Source organism: Danio aesculapii, chromosome 22 (genome assembly GCF_903798145.1).
Source record: "Danio aesculapii chromosome 22, fDanAes4.1, whole genome shotgun sequence".
Lineage (NCBI taxonomy): Eukaryota > Metazoa > Chordata > Actinopteri > Cypriniformes > Danionidae > Danio > Danio aesculapii.
The window spans coordinates 32,904,180-32,931,733 of NC_079456.1; the positions used below are offsets into that span (position 1 = coordinate 32,904,180).

At 36.9% G+C, this 27,554-nt stretch overlaps 1 protein-coding gene across 2 annotated transcripts in view; it reads left to right on the forward strand.

The window, feature by feature from the left end:
• mark1 (MAP/microtubule affinity-regulating kinase 1) overlaps positions 1-27,554 on the forward strand; it is an 81,241-nt gene that overhangs the window by 34,095 nt on the left and 19,592 nt on the right. For both annotated transcript variants that reach the window (XM_056448255.1, XM_056448256.1), the window contains exons 4-12: positions 4,938-4,986; positions 14,265-14,330; positions 14,592-14,662; positions 19,058-19,114; positions 19,603-19,839; positions 22,364-22,483; positions 23,331-23,430; positions 24,674-24,786; positions 26,070-26,223. In XM_056448255.1, coding sequence (XP_056304230.1) covers positions 4,938-4,986; positions 14,265-14,330; positions 14,592-14,662; positions 19,058-19,114; positions 19,603-19,839; positions 22,364-22,483; positions 23,331-23,430; positions 24,674-24,786; positions 26,070-26,223 — 967 coding nt within the window. The remainder of the gene's footprint in view (positions 1-4,937; positions 4,987-14,264; positions 14,331-14,591; positions 14,663-19,057; positions 19,115-19,602; positions 19,840-22,363; positions 22,484-23,330; positions 23,431-24,673; positions 24,787-26,069; positions 26,224-27,554) is intronic.

The following is a 27,554-nucleotide window of genomic DNA, read 5'->3' on the forward strand; positions in this document are numbered from 1 at the left end:
TATTTATTATTATAATTTTTTTTGATTACCTTAATCTGACTAAAGTCATAACTGAACTAAACAGAAATGGAATTAAGACATGTGGAGTATGCATATATTAGTGGCATTATTGAAGTAAACACCGCGATCAAACTATTACCGTCATGTTGGACTTTTCGCCAAATTTTCCGACAAGATCCACACAGGCGGCTGTCAGTAAAGGACCGCACACACACACATTGCGAAATGCGGAAGTTTTTTCTTTACATTTGGCGTGCGTTATTAAATTCCATAACACTGCTTACTCCAGTCCTTACTCCTTATTTGCATCTAATACCCCAGTTTTTTACACGGGGGCATGAATGAAACGTTCATGAGTGAATGTGAAACTGCCGAACTGCAGTTAAAGTCACCCAAAATTACAGTAAACTCTTACATGAAAGCACTTTACGTAATAACCTTAATTATAGTATTGTCTATTACGGAAATCAATTAGATTACTGATGTCCACGTAAGCGGAGTAGTGCCTTCGAAGTAAGTGAAAAATCTGCTGATTTGATTCAGAAAGGCACTTTTTTTGTCAGACGGCTCACCGATTTACTTTCAAAGCACCCGGTTCATTTTATTTGTAAATGTTTTACTCGAGCGCATAAACTCTACAGGTGCCTGATAGTTAGATGTGGAGCTGACATTAACCAGATTCACTCTAGTGAACTGCATCCATGTTAGCACGTCACTTTTGATGTGTTAATTTTACAGTAGGAATACACACAGGTTCGAAGACTCATTCGCGCCCCCTACAGTATAATTCGGCCAGGTAAACGTCCGCACTAAAATATCAAGGTAAAAGTCATCATAGCTTGCATAGAATAGACACAGCTCCCAACCCAACTTTAGGAATAGATTAACGGCAATATTTTTTTAGCGCCCGATAGGAGTCTCATGTCAACGCAGCACGTTAATGCCGATAACGGCCCACCATATATATATATATATATATATATATATATATATATATATATATATATACAGTTCGACAGCATAATCTGTGTGTAAAAAAAAAGATAATCAAACACAGAGAGCCTCAAAAATCCTTTTGTACAAGGAACTACTTTCTTCCGCCATTGATTCACATCTGCAGCTGACGTCAGAACAGCAGAAACCGTTGCTACTTCACAAACGTCACTTTAGAGCTAGTATTTGAATGATTCTCTAGTGTAATGTCTAAAGTGATGACAAAACAAGTGATTTTGCTCACACTTTAAGAATATAAAGCTGAACGACATGAAATGCCATCAGTCTACAGAGATTTCCCAGTATTTCTCTGATGCAATCGGGAGATCACAATAATTGACCCTGAAAAGGCCAGAGCAAAGTAAACACTAGCAGATTACTATGGTATAAAAACAGCACTACAACATACAAAAGAGAGAGAGATCGACTTAGAATGTCACTCACCAGTTTTATAATGATTTAATCAGTATAAAACAGGTGAGTGACATTCTAAGTCGATCTCTCTCTTTTGTATGTTGTAGTATGTAGTACATGTAGTATGTATGAAAATACATCAAAGCAAATGTTGTTACTAATCATTCACAGGTCCAAGACTGTGATAAAAGGTAAACTTTTGTTGTGCTAGCTACCCTTTGAAAGGAATACCCAAAAAGTGGTACGGTACGATTCACTTTTTGGAACATTTTGACAGTGGAAATGGACATAAAAGCATATCGAACTGTATTGTACTGTACCACTCATGGGAAACGGGCCATAAAACTACTAGCTTAATAAACTACTAATAGTTATTAAGGTAGAAGTTGGGTTTAGGTTTTGGGTGGGATTAGACATGCAGAATAAGATCATTCTTTTATAACTGCCAATAAACAGTTAATATCCATAAGCATTAGCCAATGCTGTGCTGCTAGTTTTGTCAACGTCCCATAAACATCCTGTTGGCTTTGGCTTGTTCAGCTCAACTTATTCAGGACCAGACAGAAACCGATGTGTAAAGCAAACCAACCACCGTTTTTATTAATATACACAACATTTACAGCACTTTATATATATATATATATATATATATATATATATATATATATATATATATATATATATAACAACACAATGTGCTTGAAGATTTGCTTATTAATATTTCATTTAGTTTCTACTAAGTGCTTCAACAGCTCTAGAATATATTTCCAAATCGATGTCGTGAACCTTGCAAACTTTGGCAAAGCAAGTCATTTTTAAGTGCTTATGGAAGCATTCTGGTGCCTTCTTCAGAACGCAGACTAATATAAACACGCTGACAGCCAATCAGAAATGAGCTGCATTTTAAAGCACTGTTTCAGCCCCAAATTATCATTCTGTCATCCATACCTGGGCTTTGTTCTGTTGGTTCGCAACTGCAGTGAACATTCGGTTGCGAATTTGATTAATCGTCAGATTGTCTCACATTTGTAACTGAATGAACAGCTTCGTTCACAAGGATGTTGTCCTAATTCAGTCATCCGCTCTTGGCTATTCTTTATTTATTTATTTATTGTTCAACCCAAAATGAGTGACGAACCAGAGATCCTATTGTCTGATGATGCAATATTTAACCCTTCTGTTGACTTTTGACCATTTTAACAGTAGTAAAAAATACTAAACGTTATTTTATCTTGGAGTTTTCTGACTTTCTAAAAGGATTGTAAAAAAATGAATAATTTTTTTCTTCATATTTTCTCAAAAGCTGTACACATTTAGTGTACAGCCACCCTTTCGTATTAGTTATAAGTTAACTTGCAGTAATAGAAATCAGAAATTTGGCTAGCCCTCCATAGACAAAAAAAATATTGCATCATGCCTGGTCATACACATTTTTTAATTAGCTCTTCTGTTTCTCTAGGCCATATTACGAACGTTTTCAAGCTAGATGTTATAAAGTTAACTTGATCCCAGCAACTTATATAATTAAAGGCCTATTTCAAATCTAAAATATCAGAGAAAGTTGTGTCTGCCCAATTAACCTTCTTTCTACTTCTGGCCTCAACATAGCACAGAAACCACTCTAGTGAAAATAACTCACAATTTACTCTTAGCTGCTGATTGAGGCTGCATCCCACTAATAGTTTTGCTTGACCCCAGTGCTACAATAGACACTATACACTACCTGACAAAAGTCTTGTCTCCTATCAATGTTTTAGGACCAACAAATGATGACTTGACTTCAATTTAATCATTTGGTATCAGAGGTGGCTTATATGAAAGGCAAAGGCCTCTAGATTACGCTTATTTTACCACAATAAAGTATGATCATGCCTTGATTTTGAAGGATGTAATTAGGACAGTAAGGCCTGACGTTGCTTAGACAAAAGTCTTGTGACTTAACCTTCAATATTGTTCAGTATAGAATATAAAGTCATGCTGCAGTGGAAGCAGAATGAATATTGTGACTCCCATGAGCTTGGAGGACTGCATCCATACATCTCTGCAATGACTCAAATCACTGATTAATAAAGTCATCTGGAATGGCGAAGAAAGCATTCTTGCAGGACTCCCAGAGTTTTTCAAGATCCTTTGGATTCATCTTCAATGCCTCCTACTTTATCTTACGCCAGGCATGCTCAATTATGTTCATGTCTGGTGACTGGGCTTACCAATCCTGGAGGACCTTGACCTTCTTTGCTTTCAGGAACTTTGATGTGAAGGCTGAAGTATGAGAAGAAGCGCTATCCTGTTGAAGAATTTGCCCTCTCCTGTGGTTTGTAATCTAATAGGCAGCACAAATGTCTTGATACCTCAGGCTGTTGATGTTGCCATCCACTCAGCAGATCTCTCGCACGCCTCCATATTGAATTTAACCCTAAACCCCAATGCTTTCTATGAGAATCTTGTTCTCCATATGGGTTCCAGTAGGTCTTATGCAGTATTTGTGCATTGATGATTGGGATGTAGTTCAACAGATGATTCATGGGAAAAATCGACCTTCTGCCACTTTTCCAAATGATCAACTAGAAATCAAGTTATTATTTGTTGCTCTTACAACTAGGATCGACCACAAGACTTTAGTCAGGTAGTGTAGATTATACAGGCACAGGCTTTATGATAGTTTAAATCATACTTAACTTACTGTTACCAGTTTGTAAATATAAACAGACAACTTCCACAAAGCCAGGCCAAGGAACTATGGAGTGCCTCAAGGATTAGTTTTAGACTCTATGCTATTTACATAGCAAATGCGTAAAAAAATGGCTTGCTCCTCTAAATTTTGTGTTCACAAAATTCTGTATGGATTGATCATCACACCAGCTGCCTGATTTTCTTTATCCATCATGTAAATTCACCTTTTTAGTCGTTGAAAGTCAGGAAATTTGACATGGAGTGCATCACCCACACCTTATGAGTTTCAGATTGGCTATATTGTCACTACGCTAATTTGTTCTGCACTTATTGCGTTTGTGGAAATGTAAACAAGACGTTACATCAATGTTCTTCAATTTGATCAACAGAATTTCCATGTGTACTGTTTTTGTGTCATCTGCAAATTTGGTTTAGTAAATCTCTATTATAATATGACTAAAATGTAATATTACTAAAACACTTTAGTTTAAGTAAGAATTCACTACTTTTACAAGTGGCTTATTACCTGCCTTATTATTAAGCTATTAACTGTTTATTAGCACTTACTGTATAAAGTATGATCTTATTCTACATGCCTAATCCTATTCAATACCTAAACCCAGATATTACCATAATAACTAGTAAAAAGCAGCTAATTAATAGAATATTAAGTGAAAAGTCTTAGTTAATGGTTTGTTAATAGCAAGAATTGTACATTAAGTGTGACTAAAAGTACCATGGACATTATTGATCAAATGTTTCGATGTCTGAACCAGAAGTTAGTGACTGTAAAAATATAAAATATAGAATGTTTTTTCTAATGCAGTTTGTTTGCTTCTCTCTTTGTTCTCCCACAGCTCTTTCGTGAAGTAAGGATAATGAAGGTCTTAAATCATCCTAATATAGGTAAGAAATCATTCTGATATTAATTTTACAGCTGTCTGTATGTTAATAACTGAATTGTGCTTATTTTGGTCAAGCAGTTTTTTTTTTTTTGTTGCTTTTTGACCATCACATCAGTGGAATTTAATGAAATTAGAGAATGTATATCATTTAATTAATTTAAGTATAATTTAAAGAAATGGCTTCTCAATAATTAACATTGTAAACACTAGGTGCTTTATTTTAACAATCTAGGGGCAACGTTTAAAATAAATAGCACAAAAGCATGTGTGGGCGCATCTGAATCCACTTTGCCATTTTTAGGATGGAAAAAACTGTCGTTGTGCCTTCATTCTCTAAATGACTTATGGGTGTGTTTTGGTCATAAAAACAGTTAAACAGAGCATCTGCAGCGCGAGGATAAAGAATGAGCCTCCTTCATTCAGCCTCTTTACTTTCTCTTTACTTTATTTTACTCTTTACTCCTTTACTTTGGTAGAGTAAGGAAACAGTGGAAACTCACTCCACTGAAGACATCCATTAGCCTACATATTTTATTTAGTTTGTTAAGAGCAAAGATTTGCTTCAAAACTATTTCTAAATTCAGTTCTAATTTCCAGCAAACGAATAAATGAACAATAATAACGAAGTGTGGTCAAAAAACTGAGTTATATCCAAACACACATCCTGTTCTTATGCCCCATATGGTGATGCAGACGTCCCCAAAACCCCACAGGTGGACAAATCTAAACAACAATTATTTATACGCATATAATAAATACTTTTAATTATAATAAATAGTCAAATAGTCAAGAATAAGCTGGCTACAACAGGCCCGGATTTCACTAGACAATAATATAGACCATTTCAATGTGGTGATGACATTGGCTCATGAACATTTCCTGCTTACTGTCAAACTATTTCATAATTGTAACAAGAAGCGATTCAATCATAATTTAACGTTAAAACATAATGTTAAATACATTGGTATTGTTTACATCACTCAAAAAGGTATATGTATATTTTACATTTTAATTCTTAAATTTTTTCATATTTTAATATATTTGTGTATCACTGTACATCCCTGTGTGTGTAATAAGCAATGTGTATGAAATAATTGGGCACATATGCTTTTGCTATGTAAACAATGTGGCACAAAATGTGAAAATGAAACCTCCACCAAGGTGAAACTAGCAAAAAAAACACTTGCGTTACGCATGACGCCAGGTCTATGATAGAGCTTAATGTTTTTGCTGTTGTAATTTTGTTCATAATATGAATTTGTATTTTTATTGGTTTATAACCCTATAACATCTGGCAAAGGGATGACCATTTAGGCTAATTTGGGTATGAATGTGAATGAATAGCAGTAGAAAGTAGTTCGTCATACAAAAGGGTTTTGAGACTCTCCGTGTTTGATTTTCTTATTTATATACACGATTATGCCGTCGAACTGTTGTGTAAATACAATATCACACTTGTAGCACTGCGATATGGCTGTATATCATCACTGGTGGGACACTAAGGCACTCAGCCTGTGGCCTCGAGCCAACGCACGCTTCCCATCATGCAGTGCCGATATACAGTTGAAGTCAGTATTATTAGCCCCCCTTAGAATTTGTTTTTCCTTTTTTAAATATTTCCCAAATGATGATTAACAGAGCAAGGAAATTTTCACAGTATGTCTGATAATATTTTTTCTTCTGGTCTTATTTGTCTTATTTGTTTTATTTCGGCTAGAATAAAAGCAGTTTAAAATCTTTTTAAATCTATTTTAAGGTCAAAATTATTAGCCCCTTTAAGCAAATTTTTTTTTCGATAGTCTACAGAACAAACCATCGTTATACAATAACTTGCCTAATTACCCTAACCTACCTAATTAACCTAGTTAAGCCTTTAAATGTCACTTTAAGCTGTATAGAATTGTCTTGATGAATATCTAGTAAAACATTATTTACTGTCATCATGGCAAAGATAAAATAAATCAGTTATTAGAGATGAGTTATTAAAACTATTATGTTTAGAAATGTGTTGGAAAAAATCTTCTCTCCGTTCAACAGAAATTGGGGGGAAAATTAAACAGGGGGCTAATAATTCAGGGGGGCTAATAATTCTGACTTCAACTGTATAGATTACATTTTGCATTTTAATCCTTTAATTTTTCATATCTAAAGATATTTGTGTACTGCTGTACTTCACTGTGTGTGTAATAAGCAATGTGTATGTGTGTTTTGGATGTGCATCGGCACATACCACTACTGTGGTCTTTAAACAACAACTTAAATCTCTGCGCCTTTGACTTTAGAGCAGCTTTTAGTTGTTCAATGGCGCACTGTTATATGTAGTTGCCCTGAAAATAGCAACACGTCATCAATGTGCCTTAACACACCTCCTTTATTTGTCAGTCATGCTCAGGGGCGTTGCTAGGGTCGAAAGGGTGACTGGCTATATCATATCTAGGCATGGGCCGGTATAAGATTCTGACGGTATGATAACCTTGAGTAAAAATATCATGATTTTACGGTGATGTGATTACTGCTCTAAAATACAGGGTGAGCCATTTATATGGATACATCTTAATAAAATGGGAAAGGTTGGTGATGTTAACGTCCTGTTTGTGGCACATTAGTATATGTGAGGGGGCAAACTTTTCAAAATGGGTGGTGACCATGGTGGCCATTTTGAAGTCGGCCATCTTGGATCCAACTTTTCAATAGGAAGAGTGTCATTTGACACATCAAACTTATTGGGAATTTCACAAGAAAAACAATGGTGCGCTTGGTTTTAACATAACTTTATTCTTTCATGAGTTATTTACAAGTTTCTGACCACTTATAAAATGTGTTTACTGTGCTGGCCATTGTGTTGGATATTCAATGCAACCCTCTTCTCCCACTCTTCACACACTGACAGCAACACCGCAGGAGAAATGCCAGCACAGGCTTCCAGTATACGTAGTTTCAGGTGCTCCACATCTTGTATCTCACTCACACCTGCTGGTAGAAACAGGTACAGCTGAACTGCTGACTATTTAATTACCTGACATAAAGGCTGCAGGAAGTGGAATACACACGATGTATGTGGAAATTTTAAGTACTTGCATAACAAAATAAATGTTATACAACCTATTTTTTTTTTAAGTGCAACATATTCCAAAATATCAGGAGCTTTTGACAATACATCAGGCGCTTAAGCCCCCAAAGCCCCCCGCCCTCGCAATGCCACTTCTCCCGATTCTAAGATCGCATTTGCACGGATACTGACAACCGATCATAAACTAAGATTCATATTTTTAGTGACGAGCCAGCACTGGCAACTTAAAAATTCTTTTCAACCAGCCAAAGTGGCTAGTGAAAATGGCTGTCTAACGGGCCACAGCTGAAATCTACCCACATTTGGTGGGTTGGCAGGTGTTAATGTCAAACCCTGCTAAAGTCCTATGCTAATGAGCTTTATGGTCACTAGTGGGCGGGGCTTTCCCCTTCTGATGACATCATACAAGGGGAGAATGTCAATCAAAGTGTTTCTGCAGACTGTTTTTATCAAGTCTGATTATAAACAACACAATTAATACACTTTTACCATTGGATGCTGCTTATATTCACACACTGCTGACACACAACTGGCTTTAAACCCCTTATAAAAGTGATTTCTGCATAACAGCTCTGCTTTATATATATTTGAGCAGTGATGTTGCGTTTTCCCTCTTTCCTCTCGCTGTTTGAGCAGATGTTAACAGGATTATTTACTGTGCTAATGGAGAGTCATTGAGACGTTCTGCTTTCTCTCTCTCTGTCCAGCTCAGCTCTTTCTCTTTACGGCTCCAGACTCTGTTTTCACTTCGCTATCGATTAGCATGACTAGCTGTTTCTGCGGCTCCTTCTGCAGCCACTGGCGTGTCCATGCGGATCTCTGATTGGCCGAGCTGGAGCTGAAGTTTAGATTAATCAAACTAAGAGCTGTGATTACACACCTTTAGCTGACGGGCTCTCCTCTGAGCAGAAGAGCGGCTTCCTGTTACACACACACACACACACATGCACAGACATGCACACACATACTTATACTCACACTGACACACATACACTCATACGCACGCACATATACTCATACAGGCACACACTTATATTTACACAGACACACACACACACATACTCATACAGACATGTGTGAATTGTGGAGTGGGCTAAGTCTATAAAAATGTCAGTGTATTTTAGTAAGTTTTGCTTTTATTCTTGCCATAATAATAAACATATATTTGCAGAGTAACCCATGTTCTGCTGTCATTAACATGTTAATACACTTTAGTAGGTAGAACTGTCTGAGATATGCACAAAAGCAAGTGATGCAACAAAGTTTGATTTAAAAAATCTTGAATGATTATAAAAGTCTTAAAAAAACTGAAAATAATTTGAAATAAATTATAAAAATAGTAAAAATATTTAGTTAAAAACTCTTGAACGATATTAATGATATATGCCGTAGTTCCGGAAACTTCCTACCTTTCTGTTTATCCATCTGACTTTACGGTTTCTTTTGACGGCCCCTTGTCATTTAAGATAATATTTCAACAGCGAGCGCATAAAAGCAAACGCAATGGCGAACACATAAAAGCCTGTGCGGAGTGGAGGTGTGCGATACGGCATCAGGAGAAAGTATAAGGCCCAATCCCAATTCTATTTTTGTACCCCTTCCCCTTGGCCCTTAAAACTGAGTCTAAAGGGGAAGGGCTTCAATATTTACCCCTAAGAATTGGGACACCACTACAGCACCTGCACACATCATCATATGTCATCACGATCTCTTGCTTCATATGAGATCAGATGATCGTGACTGCTGTAGTTATTCCAGTTGTGTTATTTTTTGGTATTTATCTTCAGGAAATCACTGAAGGCATGTATCATGTTATCATAATGATCTAATGTGGCAATAAGATCATAACTGTACTGTGCATTTACACAGTGGCCATATTCCTCAATGTAAACACAAGAAAACAACATTAACGTTATAGCAGACACTGTAAAAAGCTCATTCCCAGCCACTAGACTTTTCTGACAGGGGATTCGAGTGTCTTTGAATGTCAGAATGTTGTGGGACCGCTATAAATATATTAAAACATATGCTTGTTTGTCGTAAAAATTCATAATAATGACAAAAAAATACTAATTTGTGGATCTCGTTACTTCCGGGTGCAACTATGTTGCCGTTGTGGCTGGTGTATTCTGGGAAATTTTCTTACCCCTTGGTTTCGAGTGTGGTCCTGAAAAATCTCTGTTCTTGGACCCCAGAAGGCAATCCTGACATGCAGTGAACGATCGGTGGCGTTTGAAGGCGTGAGACGCTGAGCACAGACGCTCTTGATTCTGGAGGTCATTAATATTATAATAACACTAATACTGAAACGATTCAGGCGTTTTAGAATGACCAAAACAACAGTTCAGATGGTTTACAGTGTGCTCAGTCTGCTGGTTTGTCCATTCACACACATTTTTATCATCACATGATCTCTTATAACAAAATCACATGACCTTTATTAATGAGCATACTGGAATGTGTTCAGTAAAAGTGTTTCCATTGTAGTTTATGCGCATCTTTTCTCATCCAATATAAAATTTATCCTACTCAGTTATGCACATACGTTTTTGATGCGCATTTTCAAAATGTATGTGCATCTTGGCTTTTCCATCAACCATTTTTTATGCGCATCTCCAAAATGCACATTAAAATAGGTGGATGGAAACGTGGCTAGTCATAGAGAATATTGAGCTGAAGCTTGACTGCAAAATCAAATCGCAAATCAAATCGAAATCACAAAATCACAAGATATTATGTATTTTCCTCAAATCGCACAGCCCTAACCCTACCCCTCACAGTGACGTTATTAGCTCTATTGAGTGCATTGTGTCTGACATCTCATCTTGCATCATAAAGGCTGCATCCAGATACTATTGAACACTATTGAACCTTGGCCATACATAATATTATATTTGTCACTCATTCTATCACTTGAGAATGATAGCAGTGATCTGCGTTAACTGGGTCATCTGTACACACAAAAGCTTTCGAGCACACTTCCTGTTGTGTGTAAACTCTTGCTGAGATTCATAGAAACACACTTCAGTACAGCAGAGATGTGTGTGTCGCTAGTTGGTGTATGTTTTGTAAATAAAGTATACCATATATAAAGTGTAACTATTTTTAGTTCCAGATCTTTAAAAAACTGGATGAGCTGCTTATGTTATAGCAAACGTTGAATTCATGTGCATCAAATGTAATGTTGGCAACTTAAAGGGTCAGTTCACACAAAAAAACGGACATTGGCTCACTAATTGCTCTCTAAACCTTTCTTTCTTCTGTTGAACACTGAAGAAGATATTTTGAAGAATGAAACCTGTAACCATTGTCTTCCATAAGAGGAAAAACAAATACTATGGAAGTTAACGGTTTCCAGCATTCTTCAAAATATCTTCTTTGTGTGTTCAACAGAAGAAAGAAACTTAATTATAATTGAAGGATGAGTAAATGATGACAGAATTGCCAGTGTGGGCGTACTGTCCCTTTAAGAGTACAGTTTTGTAATATTCTGATTGGTCAAGCTTGAAATGTCTCAAACAAACACATCGAAGTTCCACATCTCCATAGTTGAACATCACCGTTTTCAGCTAAAACCAGATCAATTTATTGTGAATTTTTACGTGAATTTTCATGTTTATGGAAAGTGACACAATAAAAAGGTGGCAGAGTGGGTAGCACGATCACCTCACAGCAAAAAGGTTGCTGGTTCGAGTCCCGGCGGGGCCAGTTGGCATTTCTGTGTGGAGTTTGCACGTTCTCCCCGTGTTGGCGTGGGTTTCCTCTGAGTGCATCGGTTTCCCCCACAGTCCAAACACATGCGCTACAGGGGAGTTGAGGAAGCTAAATTGGCCGTAGTGTATGAGTGTGAATGCAGGAGTGGAAGGAAGGGCATCCGCTGCGTTAAACATATGCTGGATAAGTTGCCGGTTCATTCCGCTGTGGTGACCCCTAATTAATAAAGAGACTAAGCTGAAGGAAAATGAATGAATGACACAATAAAAAGAGCGAATGCACTCACTAACTGTAGAGAGGACGTTTTTCATGGTTCCTAAAACTATTGGTGGAAATACCCACTTTTTAATGTTCACACACCACACACTCCAAAAAAAAAAGATTTTTGCTGTCTTCAGTCAGCTTACTTAAAATGAGCTGAATTGACACAAATTATATAATGTTTTGAAATAACTTTGCTGTTTTATGTTCAGTCCACTTACATTTGTTAAGTTGACTTAATCCATTTGTGTTGGGACTACATGAATGAATTGTGTGCACTGTGGGAAAAAAAAATGGGTTCCTCACAATCGATTTGTGTCGGGACAACATGAAGGAATTAAGTTAACCGATTAGTTTTTACAAATGTAAGTGGATTGAACATTAAAAAAAACGTAAGAATTGTGTTGTGTCAACTCATTTTAAATAGTTTGAGCAAACAGCAAACGTATGTGTGTAAATGTAAAATGTTTGCTGTTTACATGATTGTTTCATACTGTGTAATTTGTAGTACTATGCAAACTGAAAAACTAATAATACCGGCCACTTTATTAGGTACAGCCAGCACATTTTCTCTTATTTTAATTATTTCTCTATATACTATTTCATATACGTTATATTATTATTATTTCAAACTACCAAAATGTCAATAAAAGTCATTTTGTTGAACTGTAGTTGTATTTTAAACATCTAAAGTGGAAAGAGCAGAGATCAATAATATCCCATAATGCAATTCTCAGTCAGAAATAAACACTTGTGAATCACAAAATACAGACACTGTCTGATTATAACAAAAAAAGTTAGTAAACTATTTCTGACCCAGAAAGCTCAAAGACTCAGAAAACGCTAAAACACAGTTTATTTCAATTGTATCTTTTTATTTATTGTATTTATCTTTGCTTATAGATTGTTTATTAGATTTTAATCAGATGCACCCACTGCAGTATCTTCCCTATCATCCTGATCAAATCTTTCCATATATATATATATATATATATATGAGCAATTCCATGCAAATGGCAACCTTGCCATGAAAAAAACGTTTCTACTTATTTTGTGTAAGCAAGTATATTACAGTACTTTATAAATACTCATAAATGTCTCTGTCAGTGTTTCAAACTATTATATTTGATTTACCAAAATCACACAAGTGGCAATTACACACCCGTCACATCCATAACAGAAAAGTGTCACATCCATAATGACACTTTTTCCTCATAAATACAAAAATATCAAATAAAATAAAATCACTCATTTTTGTTCTATAGTGAGCAACTCTTATCCTTCAGATTAGCATTGTTTCTTTTGGGTTGTACAGTTTAATTCACAGAATTTCTACTAAGTATGTTGTATACTGTAAACTCTCTTTTTTCACATCCATAACGCATGTTTATTTCCTCATTTAAAATAGAAAAAATGTTTACAGATTGATATTTTTCTGATCCCATAACTCTGTGGTCAGTTGTTTTGGAAAATATAAACAGATGTTTCCATAATATAATGGTAACATATACTTTCTATGTGAATTTATGTTTTGCAAATGTCACTTCCATAACGCTGGAATTGCTCATATATATTTATTTAAACATCAATAAAAATATATTTATTTATATATAAATATATCACATGAGTAACAGTGCGATATGGCTGCTGTATATCGGTGCTGGTGGGAGGCGCGCGTTGATACGAGGCCACAGGCTGAGTGCTTAAGTACCCCACCAGTGTCTATATACAGGCATATCGCACTGTTACTCGTGTGATATTGCGTTCATACAACAGTTCGACGGCATAATCGTGTATAAAAAAATCAAACACGGAGAATCTCAAAACCCTTTCGTACTGTATGAGGAACTACTTTCTTCCTCCACTCATTCACATCTGCAGCTGACGTCAGAACAGCAAAAACCGCTGCTACTTCACCGTCACTTTAGAGCTAGTTTTTGAATGATTCTCAAACAAAGCCGCTGATTTTGCTGACATTAAGATTATAAAGCTGAACGGCATGAAATGCCATCAGTCTACTGAGATTTCCTAGTATTTCGCTGATGTAATCGGGAGATCACAATAATTAACCCCAACAAAGCCAGAGCAACGCAAACACTAGCAGATCACTGTTGTGTTTGTGATAAGGAAAACGCTAAACACTTGGTGTTTGTGTAAAATCTGAATCTATGTAATAATGTGTGTGAGTTGTGCTATTATTAATCTGCTGGTGATGTCTGCTTCTGTTTTCGTAGTGAAGTTATTTGAAGTAATTGAGACTGAGAAGACGCTGTATTTAATAATGGAGTACGCCAGCGGAGGTGAGTTATTATCACTCTTTTATTTCTTTTTATTTATTTTATATTTTACTTTTTTAAAAACTTGATGTTGTCTGCGAGTCACTCTTATTGTTTGTGTTTTTTTAGTCATAGTAAAGCACATTTGGTCATCTTGTTGGGTTGTTTTTAACTGTGCTATGTAAATCAGCTGTCATTGTCGTTATTGTTTGTTTATGTCATATTTAATAAGAGTGTTGCGCTGGTCATGTCTGACACGTCTCTGCATGTCTGTGATTCTGCCAGGCGAAGTCTTTGACTACTTAGTGGCTCATGGGAGAATGAAGGAGAAGGAGGCCAGAGCCAAGTTTCGGCAGGTAAGACACACACACACTCAGATATATATATATCAGATATATATATATATATATATATATATATACATATATATATATATATATATATATATATATATACATATATATATATATATATATATATATATATATATATATATATATATATATATATATATATATATATATATATATATATATATATATATATACATATATATATATATATATATATATATATATATATATATATATATATATATATATATATATATATACATATATACATATATATATATATATACATATATACATATATATATATATGTATATACATATATATATATATATATATATATATATATATATATATATATATATATATATATATATATATATATATATATATATATATATATTTATATTTAAATATAAGCAAAATTTTCCTTCAGAATTTTTTATCCCACGGAAGCAGGCAGAAGTATATTGAATTCAGCCCATTTACTTAATGTTTTGATGTCTATTAACTGCAGATAATTAATATATATCTTACTAATCATTTCAAGTTCCTTGCGAGTTAATATGTGTTAAATACAAACAATCGCCAAAACATTATCTACAATGAAAACCACTAAATAAGAATAAAAATGAGACTGAAAACAACACGATTATATCATCATACCTCTCTCGCTACTCATTTTGTTACTTAAAATCTCTTTTAAATAGGAATAGTCAGTCGGACAGTTTCATTTTTCAGAGCTGCTCTGTCAATTGCAGCAATAAAGAAGAAAAAGTGCTTGTGTGTGTGTGTGTGTATGTATATATATATATATATATATATATTTAATTACATTACAAATTTAATTACATCACAATTGTTTTTCTATTTATTGTCAGTTGTATTTAAAGAAAAGTTTTATGCTGAATAAAAAATGTATGTATGTTTGGCTTTTGACAAATATATTATATTGATATATTATAGTTGAAGTCAGAGTTATTAACCCCCCTTAGAATTAGTTTTTCCTTTTTTAAACAGAGCAATATATATATGAAGAGTTCAGATGCAAAAGCAGCTAAACGCCACTTCCGCCAAAATGAGCTAATGACATTGAGCGAATGCTTTAGGCACGTAGTACATGTTCAACAAATATTTTTACTTCAAATCATCTAAATCCCAGCGTCAGCGCATTCAGAAATAACAGTTTCTTGACAAAAGCCGCTAAACGCCACTCACCTTTGACAGCAAAAAACGATATATCCAGAGAAACAATCAGAAGATGCAAATCATATGTTTTAATGTAACGACCTGCTGATACGCCGGCTTTTATGAGGAGAGTGTTTTATTCTGCTTCCGATTTTAAAAGACGGAGTTTGAGGAATTGGATGAGCCTGTCCCACTGTCAGTGAATGGCAAATAAAAACGTCCTTTACCTCAAAACTCTGTGCATTATAAGTAAAGAAGACACAATGTACAGTCGGAAGTGTAGCATGCATTCATAACGTTTTTTGGCTCAGTAACGCTACTTTGAATGAATTTGATTTACTATACATTAAGCGGCAACTGCGTTTCACAAAAGACAAAGTTAAGGTGTCGTTCGTTTACCTGCATAGATGCTATGAGGATAAACAAGAGACAAAAAAGTGACCAAGACCTTGAGTATGGTGAGAATGAATGAATGACACGAGACATGCCCTTTTTGCCCAATTTAGCCTACCTTGTGTTTTATTTGCTAATGGAAGCTATTTTTTAAAAGATAAATATAATGTATAAAACTATACATTATTATATTAATAGACTATGCACAGATATTGATGTTTCATAATGTTTTACACTACATTATTTCAATCTAACAAGCTTAGTTTACAATGTTTGCAATGTTTACATTGCTCTACTTACATTAAATCTAAATCCTAAATATCAGAAATGACAACAGATTGTTAAGATTGAATTAATGTCAGTTTTAATGTTATTGATTAATGCACTTTACAGATTTCATTCATTCATTTTCATTCTGCTTAGTCCCTGGTTTATCATGGGTTGCCACAGTGGAATGAACCGCCATTTACTTGACAGATTTATATATTCATAAGTTCAGGTGGTTTGTGTAATGGATTTTTTGTTTGGTCAAATAATATTTAATTGCATCTTTAGTGATTAACATTACCATTTACACTGTTTTGTCCCAATGGGTGGATTTAGAGGTTTTTGCAACAAAAGCACAAGTGGATTTAGCTGATTTTGATGCAAAAGAAAATCTACTTTCTTAAAATCCAAAGAAAGTGACATTTTTGAAAAAAAAAAAGCTATTTTATTTACTAGCTAATAAAGTTTTCATAAACTATAAAATGAAACTTCTGAGCCTAATCAGAGGAGCCTGATAGAAAATGCTTATTTACAAAAAAAGAGGTCAGATGGATTTAGAGGGTTTTGCATCTGAACTCTTCATATATATTTAAACAGATGTAAAATTAGCTAAGCAAAAAAAAATAGCTAATTAGCAAAACTAGCTAATATATTCCAACATTAAATCCAATGGCTCTAATGTTTTGAATGGAGTTTAGCGTAGAAGTGCTTCCTCTAGTGTCTGTCAGCTCAGATCAGCTGTTGTTTTGGTCTGATCACAGTTCAGTGTGTCGTTTAATAAACCCCTGCTGCTGAGCAATATTTAATTGGCCATTTTCCTGTCGCGCTTTGCTAATGAAGGCATACTGTTAATAAAAGTCAGAGGATGATTCCGATTCAGAGTGCAGGAGCTGATTAACAAGAGCAGAAACTCTCTCAAACACAGAAGATGTTTGGAAGAATGTTGGAAAACTGACGTCCACAGTCTTTGTTTTTCTGACAATGGAGGTCAATGGTTTTCAGCATTCTTCAAAATGTCTTCTTTTGTGTTCAACAGAAGAAAGAAACTCGTAAAGGTTTGAGGGAGAGTAGGTAGTGAGTACATTTTCATTTTTATGTGAACCGTCCCTTTAAGGCTGTCCAATAACTTCTCCTTCAGGTGACTTTCATCCATATGCAGATTCATGCAAATTTTGCTGCATTCCATTCAAATGTTTAGATTTGATCTGCATATTCATATCATGGAGAACTTGTGACCAATAGAAAACCAGCATGAGCTCTTAACGGAATTCAGTAAACTTTAACAAATGAGTCTGTCAATGTAAAGAGGTGCATTCGAATATGAGCAAGTTAACATTCATTTAGGTCATGTAATGCTGAATAATAGTCGTGGATGTTAACTAATATATTAACTAACACATTAATGCATGTTTAGATAACATTAACAAAGATTAAGTACATGATGGACACTAGAGGGAGCACTTCTACACTAAACTCTACTCAAAACATTGGAGCCATTGGAATTTAAAATATATGCATATATGTTTGAATATATTAGCTATAATTTTATATACGTGTTCAAATACAATCAGCCATTTGCTAAAATCATTTAAGTTAATTTGTCCCTCATTAATGTACACACAGCACCTCATATTGGCAGAAAAACTCAGAACTGTTTACCTTTTTGCAGATTTATTAAAACAGAAAATCTGAAATATCACATGGTCCTAAGTATTCAGACCCTTTGCTCAGCATTTAGCAGAAATCTTATTGAGAAAGATGCAGAAAGTTTTTCACAACTGGATTTGGGGGTCCTCTGTCATTTCTCCTTGCAGATTCTCTCCAGTTCTGTCAGGTTGGATGGTAAACGTTGGTGGACAGCCATTTTAGGTCTCTCCGGAGAGTCTCAATTGGGTTTAAGTCAGGGCTCTGGCTGGGCCATTCAAGAACAGTCACGGAGCAGTTGTGAAGCCACTCCTTCATTAATTTGGCTGTGTGCTTAGGGTCATTGTGTTGTTGTAAGGTAAACCTTCGGCCCAGTCTGAGGTCCTGAGCACTCTGGAGAAGGTTTTCACCCAGGATTCATGCATGATTCTGCCACCACCATGCTTTAGTTGGCACTGTATTGTACAGGTGATGAGCAGTGCATGGTTTTCTCCAGACATAACACTTAGAATTAAGGCCAAAAATTCTATTTTGGTCTCATTAGACCAGACCATCTTATTTCTCACCATTTTCTGTTTTTTTATTTATTATTAAATTAAATGATTTAAGCAAATGGCTGCAATATAACAAAGAGTGAAACATTTAAGGGGGTCTGAATACTTTTCTTAGCCATAATAAATAATAAATACAATTAATACAATTTTACCATTAGAGGCTGCTTATATTCACACACTGCTGACACACAACTGTGTTTACACCCCTTATAAAAGTGATTTTTGCATAATAGGTCTCCTTTAAAATGGTTATAAATAAATTGCCATGATATTACAGACTCTAAGGAACCCTGTGTTTACCCTTGTGAACTGTTATGTTTGCTAATGTGACTGTGCATGTGTGTGTGTCCACAGATTGTATCTGCAGTGCAGTATTGCCATCAGAAGAGAATAGTCCACAGGGATTTGAAGGTGAGATGCTTGTAATAGCAGATTATTTTCTTCCTGTTCACAAGGAATACAGTGTGTGAAATAAGTATTGAACACGTCACCTATTGAGTTGCCTAATAACCCTAACTTGCCTAATTAACCTAGTTAAGCCTTTAAATGTCACTTTAAGCTGTATAGAATTGTCTTGAAAAATATCTAGTCAAATATTATTTTCTGTCATCATGGCAAAGATAAAATAAATCAGTTATTAGTAATGAGTTATTAAAGCTATTATGATTAGAAATGTGTTGAAGAAAATCTTCTCTCAGTTAAACAGAAATTGGGGGGAAATATATTCATGAGGGCAAATATTTCAGACTTCAACTGTATAATTGTCTGTGATGATTATTATAAAGTGTCCATCTCACGCTCAGACAGCTCAAAGGGCCTGGTGTTAGAGAGGATCTGATCTCCATCATGGATTTGTTGCATTGCATTGATTTCTGATAGTGGTGCTCTTGATCTGTTAGGCGGAGAATCTGCTGCTGGATGCGGACATGAATATAAAGATTGCAGACTTCGGCTTCAGCAATGAGTTCACCCTAGGCAGTAAGCTGGACACGTTCTGCGGGAGTCCACCGTACGCTGCGCCCGAGCTCTTCCAGGGCAAGAAGTACGATGGGCCGGAAGTGGACGTCTGGAGTCTGGGGGTCATCCTGTACACGCTGGTCAGCGGCTCACTGCCATTCGACGGACAGAACCTGAAGGTCAGTTCAGGGGAGATTACAGCATAATGAATGTGAAATAGAAATATGTAATTAATAATAATAATAATAATATTGGGGCGGCTCAGTGGTTAGCACTGTGGCCTCACAGCAAGAAGGTCACTGGTTCAAGTCCCGGCTGGGCCAGTTGACATGTCTGTGTGGAGTTTGCATGTTCTCCCCGTGTGCCCAAAAATGGGTTTTTATTTGTAATAAAATAAAATAAATGGCAAAACAAACTACCCTGAGGGGGAAAACATGAAAATAACAAAGAAAGAAACAAACAAACTTGACTGGGCCGGATGGCAGGGATCAAGGCTGGAACACACGACAGGACAAGGGGATTAATGACAACGAACTGGCACAGGACAGCAGACATGAGGAGAATATAAGCAGAAATAATTAACCTACAAACAGATGAACAGGATAAATCAATAATGAGTTAATAACAAGGGTTAACAAAAAAATTGATTTAAAAAAATCTTGACTGGTTATAAAAATCATTATAATAAATTATAGAAATAATAAAAAACAATAATCTTAAATGATATTTATGATATGACCTAGTTCCGGAAACTTTCTACTTCTCTGTTTATTCATTCATTCTTTTTCTTTTTCGGCTTAATCCCTTTATTAATCCGGGGTTGCCACATCTGAATGAACCGACAACTTATCCAGCACATGTTTTACGCAGCGGATGCCCTTCCAGCCGCAACTCATCTCTGGGAAACATCCACACACACTCACTCACACTTATACACTACGGACAATTTAGCCCTCCCAATTCACCTGTACTGCACGTCTTTGGACTGTGGGGGAAACCGGAGCACCCGGAGGAAACCCACACGAACGCCGGGAGAACATGCAAACTCTACACAGAAACGCCAACTGACCAAGCCGAGGCTCGAACCAGCGACCTTCTTGCTGTGAGGTGACAGCACTACCTACTGCGCCACTGCGTCGCCACTTCTCCGTTTATTCTGATTTTACTGTCTGTTTCTTTTGACCGCCCCCTGTCATCTCAATGGCAAACAGGTCAAGTTTAAAAGCCTCGTCCGTTTCATGAGGTGTGCGATGCGGCGCCAGGCGAAAGCATAAATCCGCCTTAAAATGTTTGTTTGTTTGTTTTTTCTGTAGTTTAATGGTGCATCTAACCTGTCTTTATTACTGTTCAATTTGAATACATTTATTTTACCATTAATTTTGTGATTTCGCATTTTCTCTTTATGTGTATGCGTGTTTTTGATATTGTGATATACTGTAGGTCTTACATTTAATACTTAATGATCTTAAAAAGGCCTTAAAAGTCTTAAATTTGACATTATGATATCTGCAGAAACCCTGATTGAAATGAGAAATGAAATGATACTAATAATAAATGAATTATTTTTATTTATTATTATTTATATATTAATTTAATTTATTATTTATTAATATTTATAAACATTTCATATGAAATGATGAAAATGTTCAATTGTTTTACATCTCCAGGGTTTCTGTGGGTTTCTAGAGCTGTGCAATACGTCGATATATACAGTTGAACTCTCTGAATCTGCCCCTTTTAAGCTGCGTTCCCACCAGACGCAGATGAAGCGTCAAGCGCGAGTGATTTACATGTTTAGTCAATGCAAAGACGCAAATAGACATCCTGCGGTGCGATATATTCGTGCAATCCGCATCTGGTGTGAACACAACATAACCGTACGTTCACACTGAAATCGGCGAGAGCGTCAAAGTAGCCGGAAGTCATTCATTTTCAATGAGAGCTGGGGGCGAGGAGCAGCGCAGCACGTCTTCGCTGGTGTGGACGTCAAGGAGAGTTGAAATCAAGTCAACTTTATGCTAATGAGCTATGACGCGGTGCGACGGCAAGCAATCAGAATGTTGAAGTCCACCGCTTGAGAGGAGTCCAGAGAACACAGACCTATGAACCACAGTTGTTCCCAAGGGTTTGATTTTTTTCGGTCACCGGATTTTCAATTATTTACAATGTTTTCTCACAGGAACATCCATTAAATAAGTTACTGGTGAGTTACTGATGTGCATTAATGTTATATATATTTATCTTTAAAAAAGCGGGAATCTCATGCGACAGTACAAAACAGTATAGATGCTTCAGGATATTTCAGATATTGGATAATTAAGTGGAGCAAAGCCTAGGTGCACGCAACTTGATCTTCCATTATTAAATGAATTTGATAAGAAGTGCGCAACATTTTCACGCTAGAAAGCTTGTTTTAATGCGGAAGCGTAACTGAAGTAACTAACCGCTTACGCTGTGAACGCAGTTAGGCTTTGATCCTAATTGTGGGGTTTTGGTGACTGTCGCTTTAAATGCAAATGAGATTGTGCTCTTTTCAGAAGAGGGCGGAGTTACATAGATTCCAAACAATTTTTTTAAAGTGGATTATAAATAAAAATGGCAAACTTTGATTTCACATGAATAAAAATAAGTTGACTGAGGTATAAAATAAATCATGTCTGCCTGAAAGTATGAGCTTTGCTTATTCTTGCTTTGTCCATGCAGGAGCTGCGAGAGCGAGTGCTGCGAGGGAAATATCGTATACCCTTCTACATGTCAACAGACTGTGAAAACCTGCTGAAGAAGCTGCTGGTGCTCAATCCTGGCAAACGCGGCAGTCTGGAGGTGACTCAACCACACACACACACACAGAGCTTTTAATGATTCAGGGTGGGACTATTAGTGTTTTAGGGTGGAGCTATCAGTCCCTTAAGGTCGGCAAAGCTATCAGTGATTTTGGGGAGGGGCTATTTGGGATTTAGGGTGGAGCTATCAGTCCTTTAGGGAGAGTATATCTGTGTTTTGGGGCGGAGCTATCATTCTTTTAGGGCATGGCTATCAGTGTTTTGGGGCGGGGCTATCATTGTTTAGGGCAGCGCTATCAGTCTTTTATGGAGGGGCTATGAGTAATTTAGGATGGGGCTGATAGTGTTTTAGGGCAGGGCTAGCAGTGTTTTAGGGAGGGGCTATAATTTTTGTGGGGCGGGACTATCAGTGTTTTAGGGCGGAGTTATCAGTCCCTTAAGGCGGGTGGGGCTATCAGTAATTTTGTGGTGGGGCTATCAGTCCTTTAGGGATGGTATATCGGTGTTTTGGGGCGGAGCTATCAGTCTTTTAGGCCATGGCTATCAGTGTTTTGGGGCGGGGCTATCATTGTTTTAGGACAGAGCTATCAGTCCTTTATGGAAGGGCTATGAGTAATTTAGGATGGGGCTGATAGTGTTTTAGGGCGGAGCTAACAGTCCTTTAGGGTGGGGCTATCAGTGTTTTAGGGAGGAGCTATCAGTCATTTTGGGAGGGGCTGTCTGTTTTTTAGGGTGGAGCTATAAGTCATTTAGGTAGGGGCTTTCAGTGTTTTGGGAAGACTGTATTAGTCCTTTAGGGCGGAGCTTTCAGTCATTTATTGCTTGATTTATTGCAATTGTTTAATTCTGATGTAAATGTGTTTATAATGTGTGTGGATCTCTTACAGCAAATCATGAAGGACCACTGGATAAATGTGGGTCATGATGAAGAGGAACTGAAGCCATACACGGAGCCGGAGCCAGACTTCAGCGACACCAAACGCATCGGTTTGTGTTCCTGCAGTAAAAAAAAATAGTTTTAATTGGTTTTAGTGTGGACATTTTTGTCCTTAAAGTCACCATGAAATCAACATTTACTCTTCTTATTTCTATATGTGTATATAGTAATGCTTGTTATAATTCATGAATCTGTGCACATCATTATTTAGCAAGAATTTAATTTGCCCTCATAATCTTTAATCAAATACCAGAACCTTCTCTGACCCCTGGAAACAACTTTCTTTACTTCGTCACATAGAACGCCTTTAGGGCGAAGCTACCTGTACTTTAGGACAGGGCTATCTGTATTTTGGGGTGGAGCTATCAGTCCTTTAGGGCGAAGCTGTCAGTCATTTAGGGCAGAGCTATCAGTCATTTAGGGCGGAGCTATTAGTCCTTTAGGGTAGGGCTATCAGTCATTTAGGGCGGAGCTATTAGTCATTTAGAGCTGGGCTATTAGCTATTTAGGGCAGAGCTGTCAGTCATTTAGAGTGTGGTTATTAGTCATTTAGGGCGGAGCTATTAGTCATTTAGAGCGGGGGTATTAGCCATTTAGGGTAAGGCTATCAGTCATTTAGGGCGGAGCTATTAGTCATTTAGAGCGGGGCTATTAGCCATTTAGGGCAGAGCTATCAGTCATTTAGAGTGAGGCTATCAGTCCTTTAGAGGGGAGTTATCAGTACTTTAGGGCGAAGTTATCAGTCCTTTAGGGTGGGGCTGTCAGTCATTTAAAGCGGGGATATCAGTCTTTTAGGGTGGAGTTATCAGTCCTTTATGGCGGGTCTATCAGTCTATTAGAGCGGGGCTATCAGTGTTTTAGGGCGGGGCTATCAGTCTATTGGGGCGGGGTTATCAGTGTTTTAGGGCAGAGTTATCATTCCTTTATGGCGGGTCTCTAAGTCTATTAGGGCGGGGCTATCAGTCTATTGGGGCGGGGTTATCTGTGTTTTAGGGCAGAGTTATTATTCCCTTAAGGTCGGCAAAGCTATCAGTGATTTTGGGGAGGGGCTATTTGTGATTTAGGGTGGAGCTATCAGTCATTTAGGAAAGGTATATCAGTATTTTGGGGCGGTGCTATCAGTCTTTTATAGAGGGGCTATCAATATTTTAGGAAGGGCCTATCAGTCCTTTAGGGCTGCGCTATTAGTCAGTTAGGGCTTGACTATCAGTCTTAGGGAGGACTGTGTGTACAGTAACTAGTTACTTTATAACTAATTACGCCCAACACTGCATCTCACTCTGTTTCCTCCAGAACTGATGATCACTATGGGTTTCCCAAAGGATGAGATCACAGAGGCGTTAGTGGGGCAGAAATATGACGAGGTGATGGCCACGTATCTTCTGCTGGGCAGGAAACCTCCAGAGGCAAGTCAGAAACCAACATAACTTCATCATAATGAACAGAGACACATGCATGTTCCTCTGCAGTTTGACTTCATGCTCATTATTCTCTGAGCTGTCTGTGTCCTGTATTCAGAACATTTTCAGTACATAAAAAATCTAAAATAATTCTAAACTTGAACATAAGTTGACAAATTATGTGTAATATGCATATATCACCTATAATAATAAGGGTACATTCTAAATTTGGCGGATACAGTTAAGGAGTTAAAATACTATTATACAGGGTGGGCCATTTACATGGGTACACCTTAATAAAATGGGCAAGGTTGGTGATATTAACGTCCTGTTTGTGGCACATTAGTGTGAGGGGGCTTGTAAATAACTCATGAAAGAATAAAGTTACGTTAAAACCAAGCACACCATTGTTTTTTCTTGTGAAATTCCCAATAAGTTTATTATTTATAATAAATTATTTAGTATTTATTATTTATTAGTATTTATTCTTATTTAGCATCACAGTTTAAAGTCTTTGCCCTGAACTAGATTTATATATACACTTAAAGACAGAATTATTCACTCTCCTGGGAAATTTCTATAGTTTTTCAAATGTTCTCAAGTGTCTCTGTAAGGGAGAGAAACCCATTTAAACACATTTTTTATGTAATAGTTTAATAACTAATTTCTAATAACTGATTTCTTTCGTCTTTGCTATGATGACAATATATTATTTTATTGGTTATTGTTCAAGACACTAGTATTCATCTTAAAGTGACATTTAAAGGCTTAACTAGGCTAATTAGTTGAGAATGTCCACCTATTAGCAACACTGCTGGCTACTTAGTGAACTGCAGCAATGGTTTATTTTGCTCTTTAAAGTTGGTCATTTTTACAAGATGTTAAATAGATCTCTGATATCCCTAGTGTGTGTGAAATTTGTTTTCTAACTCTCTGACCCTTTTAGGCTTTGATCCTAATTGTGGCGTTTTGGTGACTGTCGCTTTAAATTCAAATGAGATTGTCCTTTTTTGAGAAGAGGGCGGAGCTACAAATGCCTGTGTGTCAGCATAGTGGCAGATTCAAAAACAAGACTAATGTCCTATGCTAATGAGCGAGAGATGGTCACTAGTAGGCGGGGCTTTCCCCCTCTTATGGCACGTACAAAGGGAGAATGTCAATCAAAATGTTTCTGCAGACTGTTTTTATCAAGTCTGATTATAAACAAATACAGGTAATACTGTTAGAGGCTGGATATGTTCACACACTGCTAATAATAAGTCCTCTTTAATGTTTTGTTGACTCTGCAGTTTGAAGGGAGCGATTCTCTGTCCACCACAAACCTGTGTCAAAGGTCGCGACCCAGCAGTGACCTGAACAACAGCTCCTCACAGTCGCCCGCGCACTCCAAAGTCCAGCGCAGCATCTCAGCCACACAGAAACAGAGGAGATTCAGTGACCACGGTAAAACACTCGCACTCCCAATGCACACACAAACTGCGTTGAAAAAATCTTCTGTTCGTTAAACAGGAATTGGGGATAAAATATACAGGATGGCTAATAACTATATGAAGAGTTTTGAAGCAAAACGCGTTTGATGTTTTCTAGTAAAATTTGCATTTTTCTTGGAGTCTTGTGTGTAGGCTCAGACATTTTACTTTTTATAGTCATGAATAAATTCTTTTCATTGCCTTTAAAGTGAAATACTTCAACATAAACATAGGAGGCTGAGAAAAATGCTCATTTTAGGAGAAAACTTCAGATGGCATTTAGAGGTTTTTGCATCTGAACTCTTCATATTTACTTTCTCCAGAAGAATACACTCACTGGCCACTTTATTAGGTACACCTGTCCAACTGCTTGTTAACGCAATTTCTAACCAGCCAATCTCATGGCAGCAACTCAACGCATTTAGGCATGTAGACCTGGTCAAGACGATCTGCTGCAGTTCAAACCGAGGATCAGAATGGGGAAGAAAGGTGATTTAAGTGACTTTAAACGTGGCATGGTTGTTGGTGGCAGACAGGCTGGTCTGAGTATTTCAGAAACTGCTGATCTACTACGATTTTCACGCATGACCATCTCTAGGGTTTACAGAGAATGGTTCGATAAAGAGAAAATATCCAGTGAGCGGCAGTTCTGTGGGCGCAAACGCCTTGTTGATGCCTGAGGTCAGAGGAGAATGGCCAGACTGGTTCCAGCTGATAGAAAGGCAACAGTAACTCAAATAACCACTCGTTACAACCGAGGTCTGAACACACATCTCTGAACACACAACACGTCCAACCTTGAGGCAGGTGGGCTACAGCAGCAGAAGACCACACCGGGTGCCACTCCTGTCAGCTAAGAACAGGAAACTGAGGCTACAATTCACACAGGCTCACCAAAATTGGACAATAGAAGATTGGAGAAACGTTGACTGGTCTGATTAGTCTCGATTTTTGCATCAACATTCGGATGGTCGGGTCAGAATTTGGCGTCAACATCATGAGAGCATGGATCAAAGGTTCAGGCTGGTGGTGGTGTAATGGTGTGGGGGATATTTTCTTGGCACACTTTGCGTTTAATAGTACCAATTGAGCATGGTGTCAACGCCACAGCCTACATGAGTATTGTTGCTGCCCATGTCCATCCCTTTATGACCACAGTGTCTCCATCTTCTGATGGCTACTTCCAGCAGGATAACGCGCCATATCATAAAGCGTGAATCATCTCAGACTGGTTTCTTGAACATGACAATGAGTTCACTGTACTCAAATAGCCTCCACAGTCACCAGTACTCAATCCAATAGAGC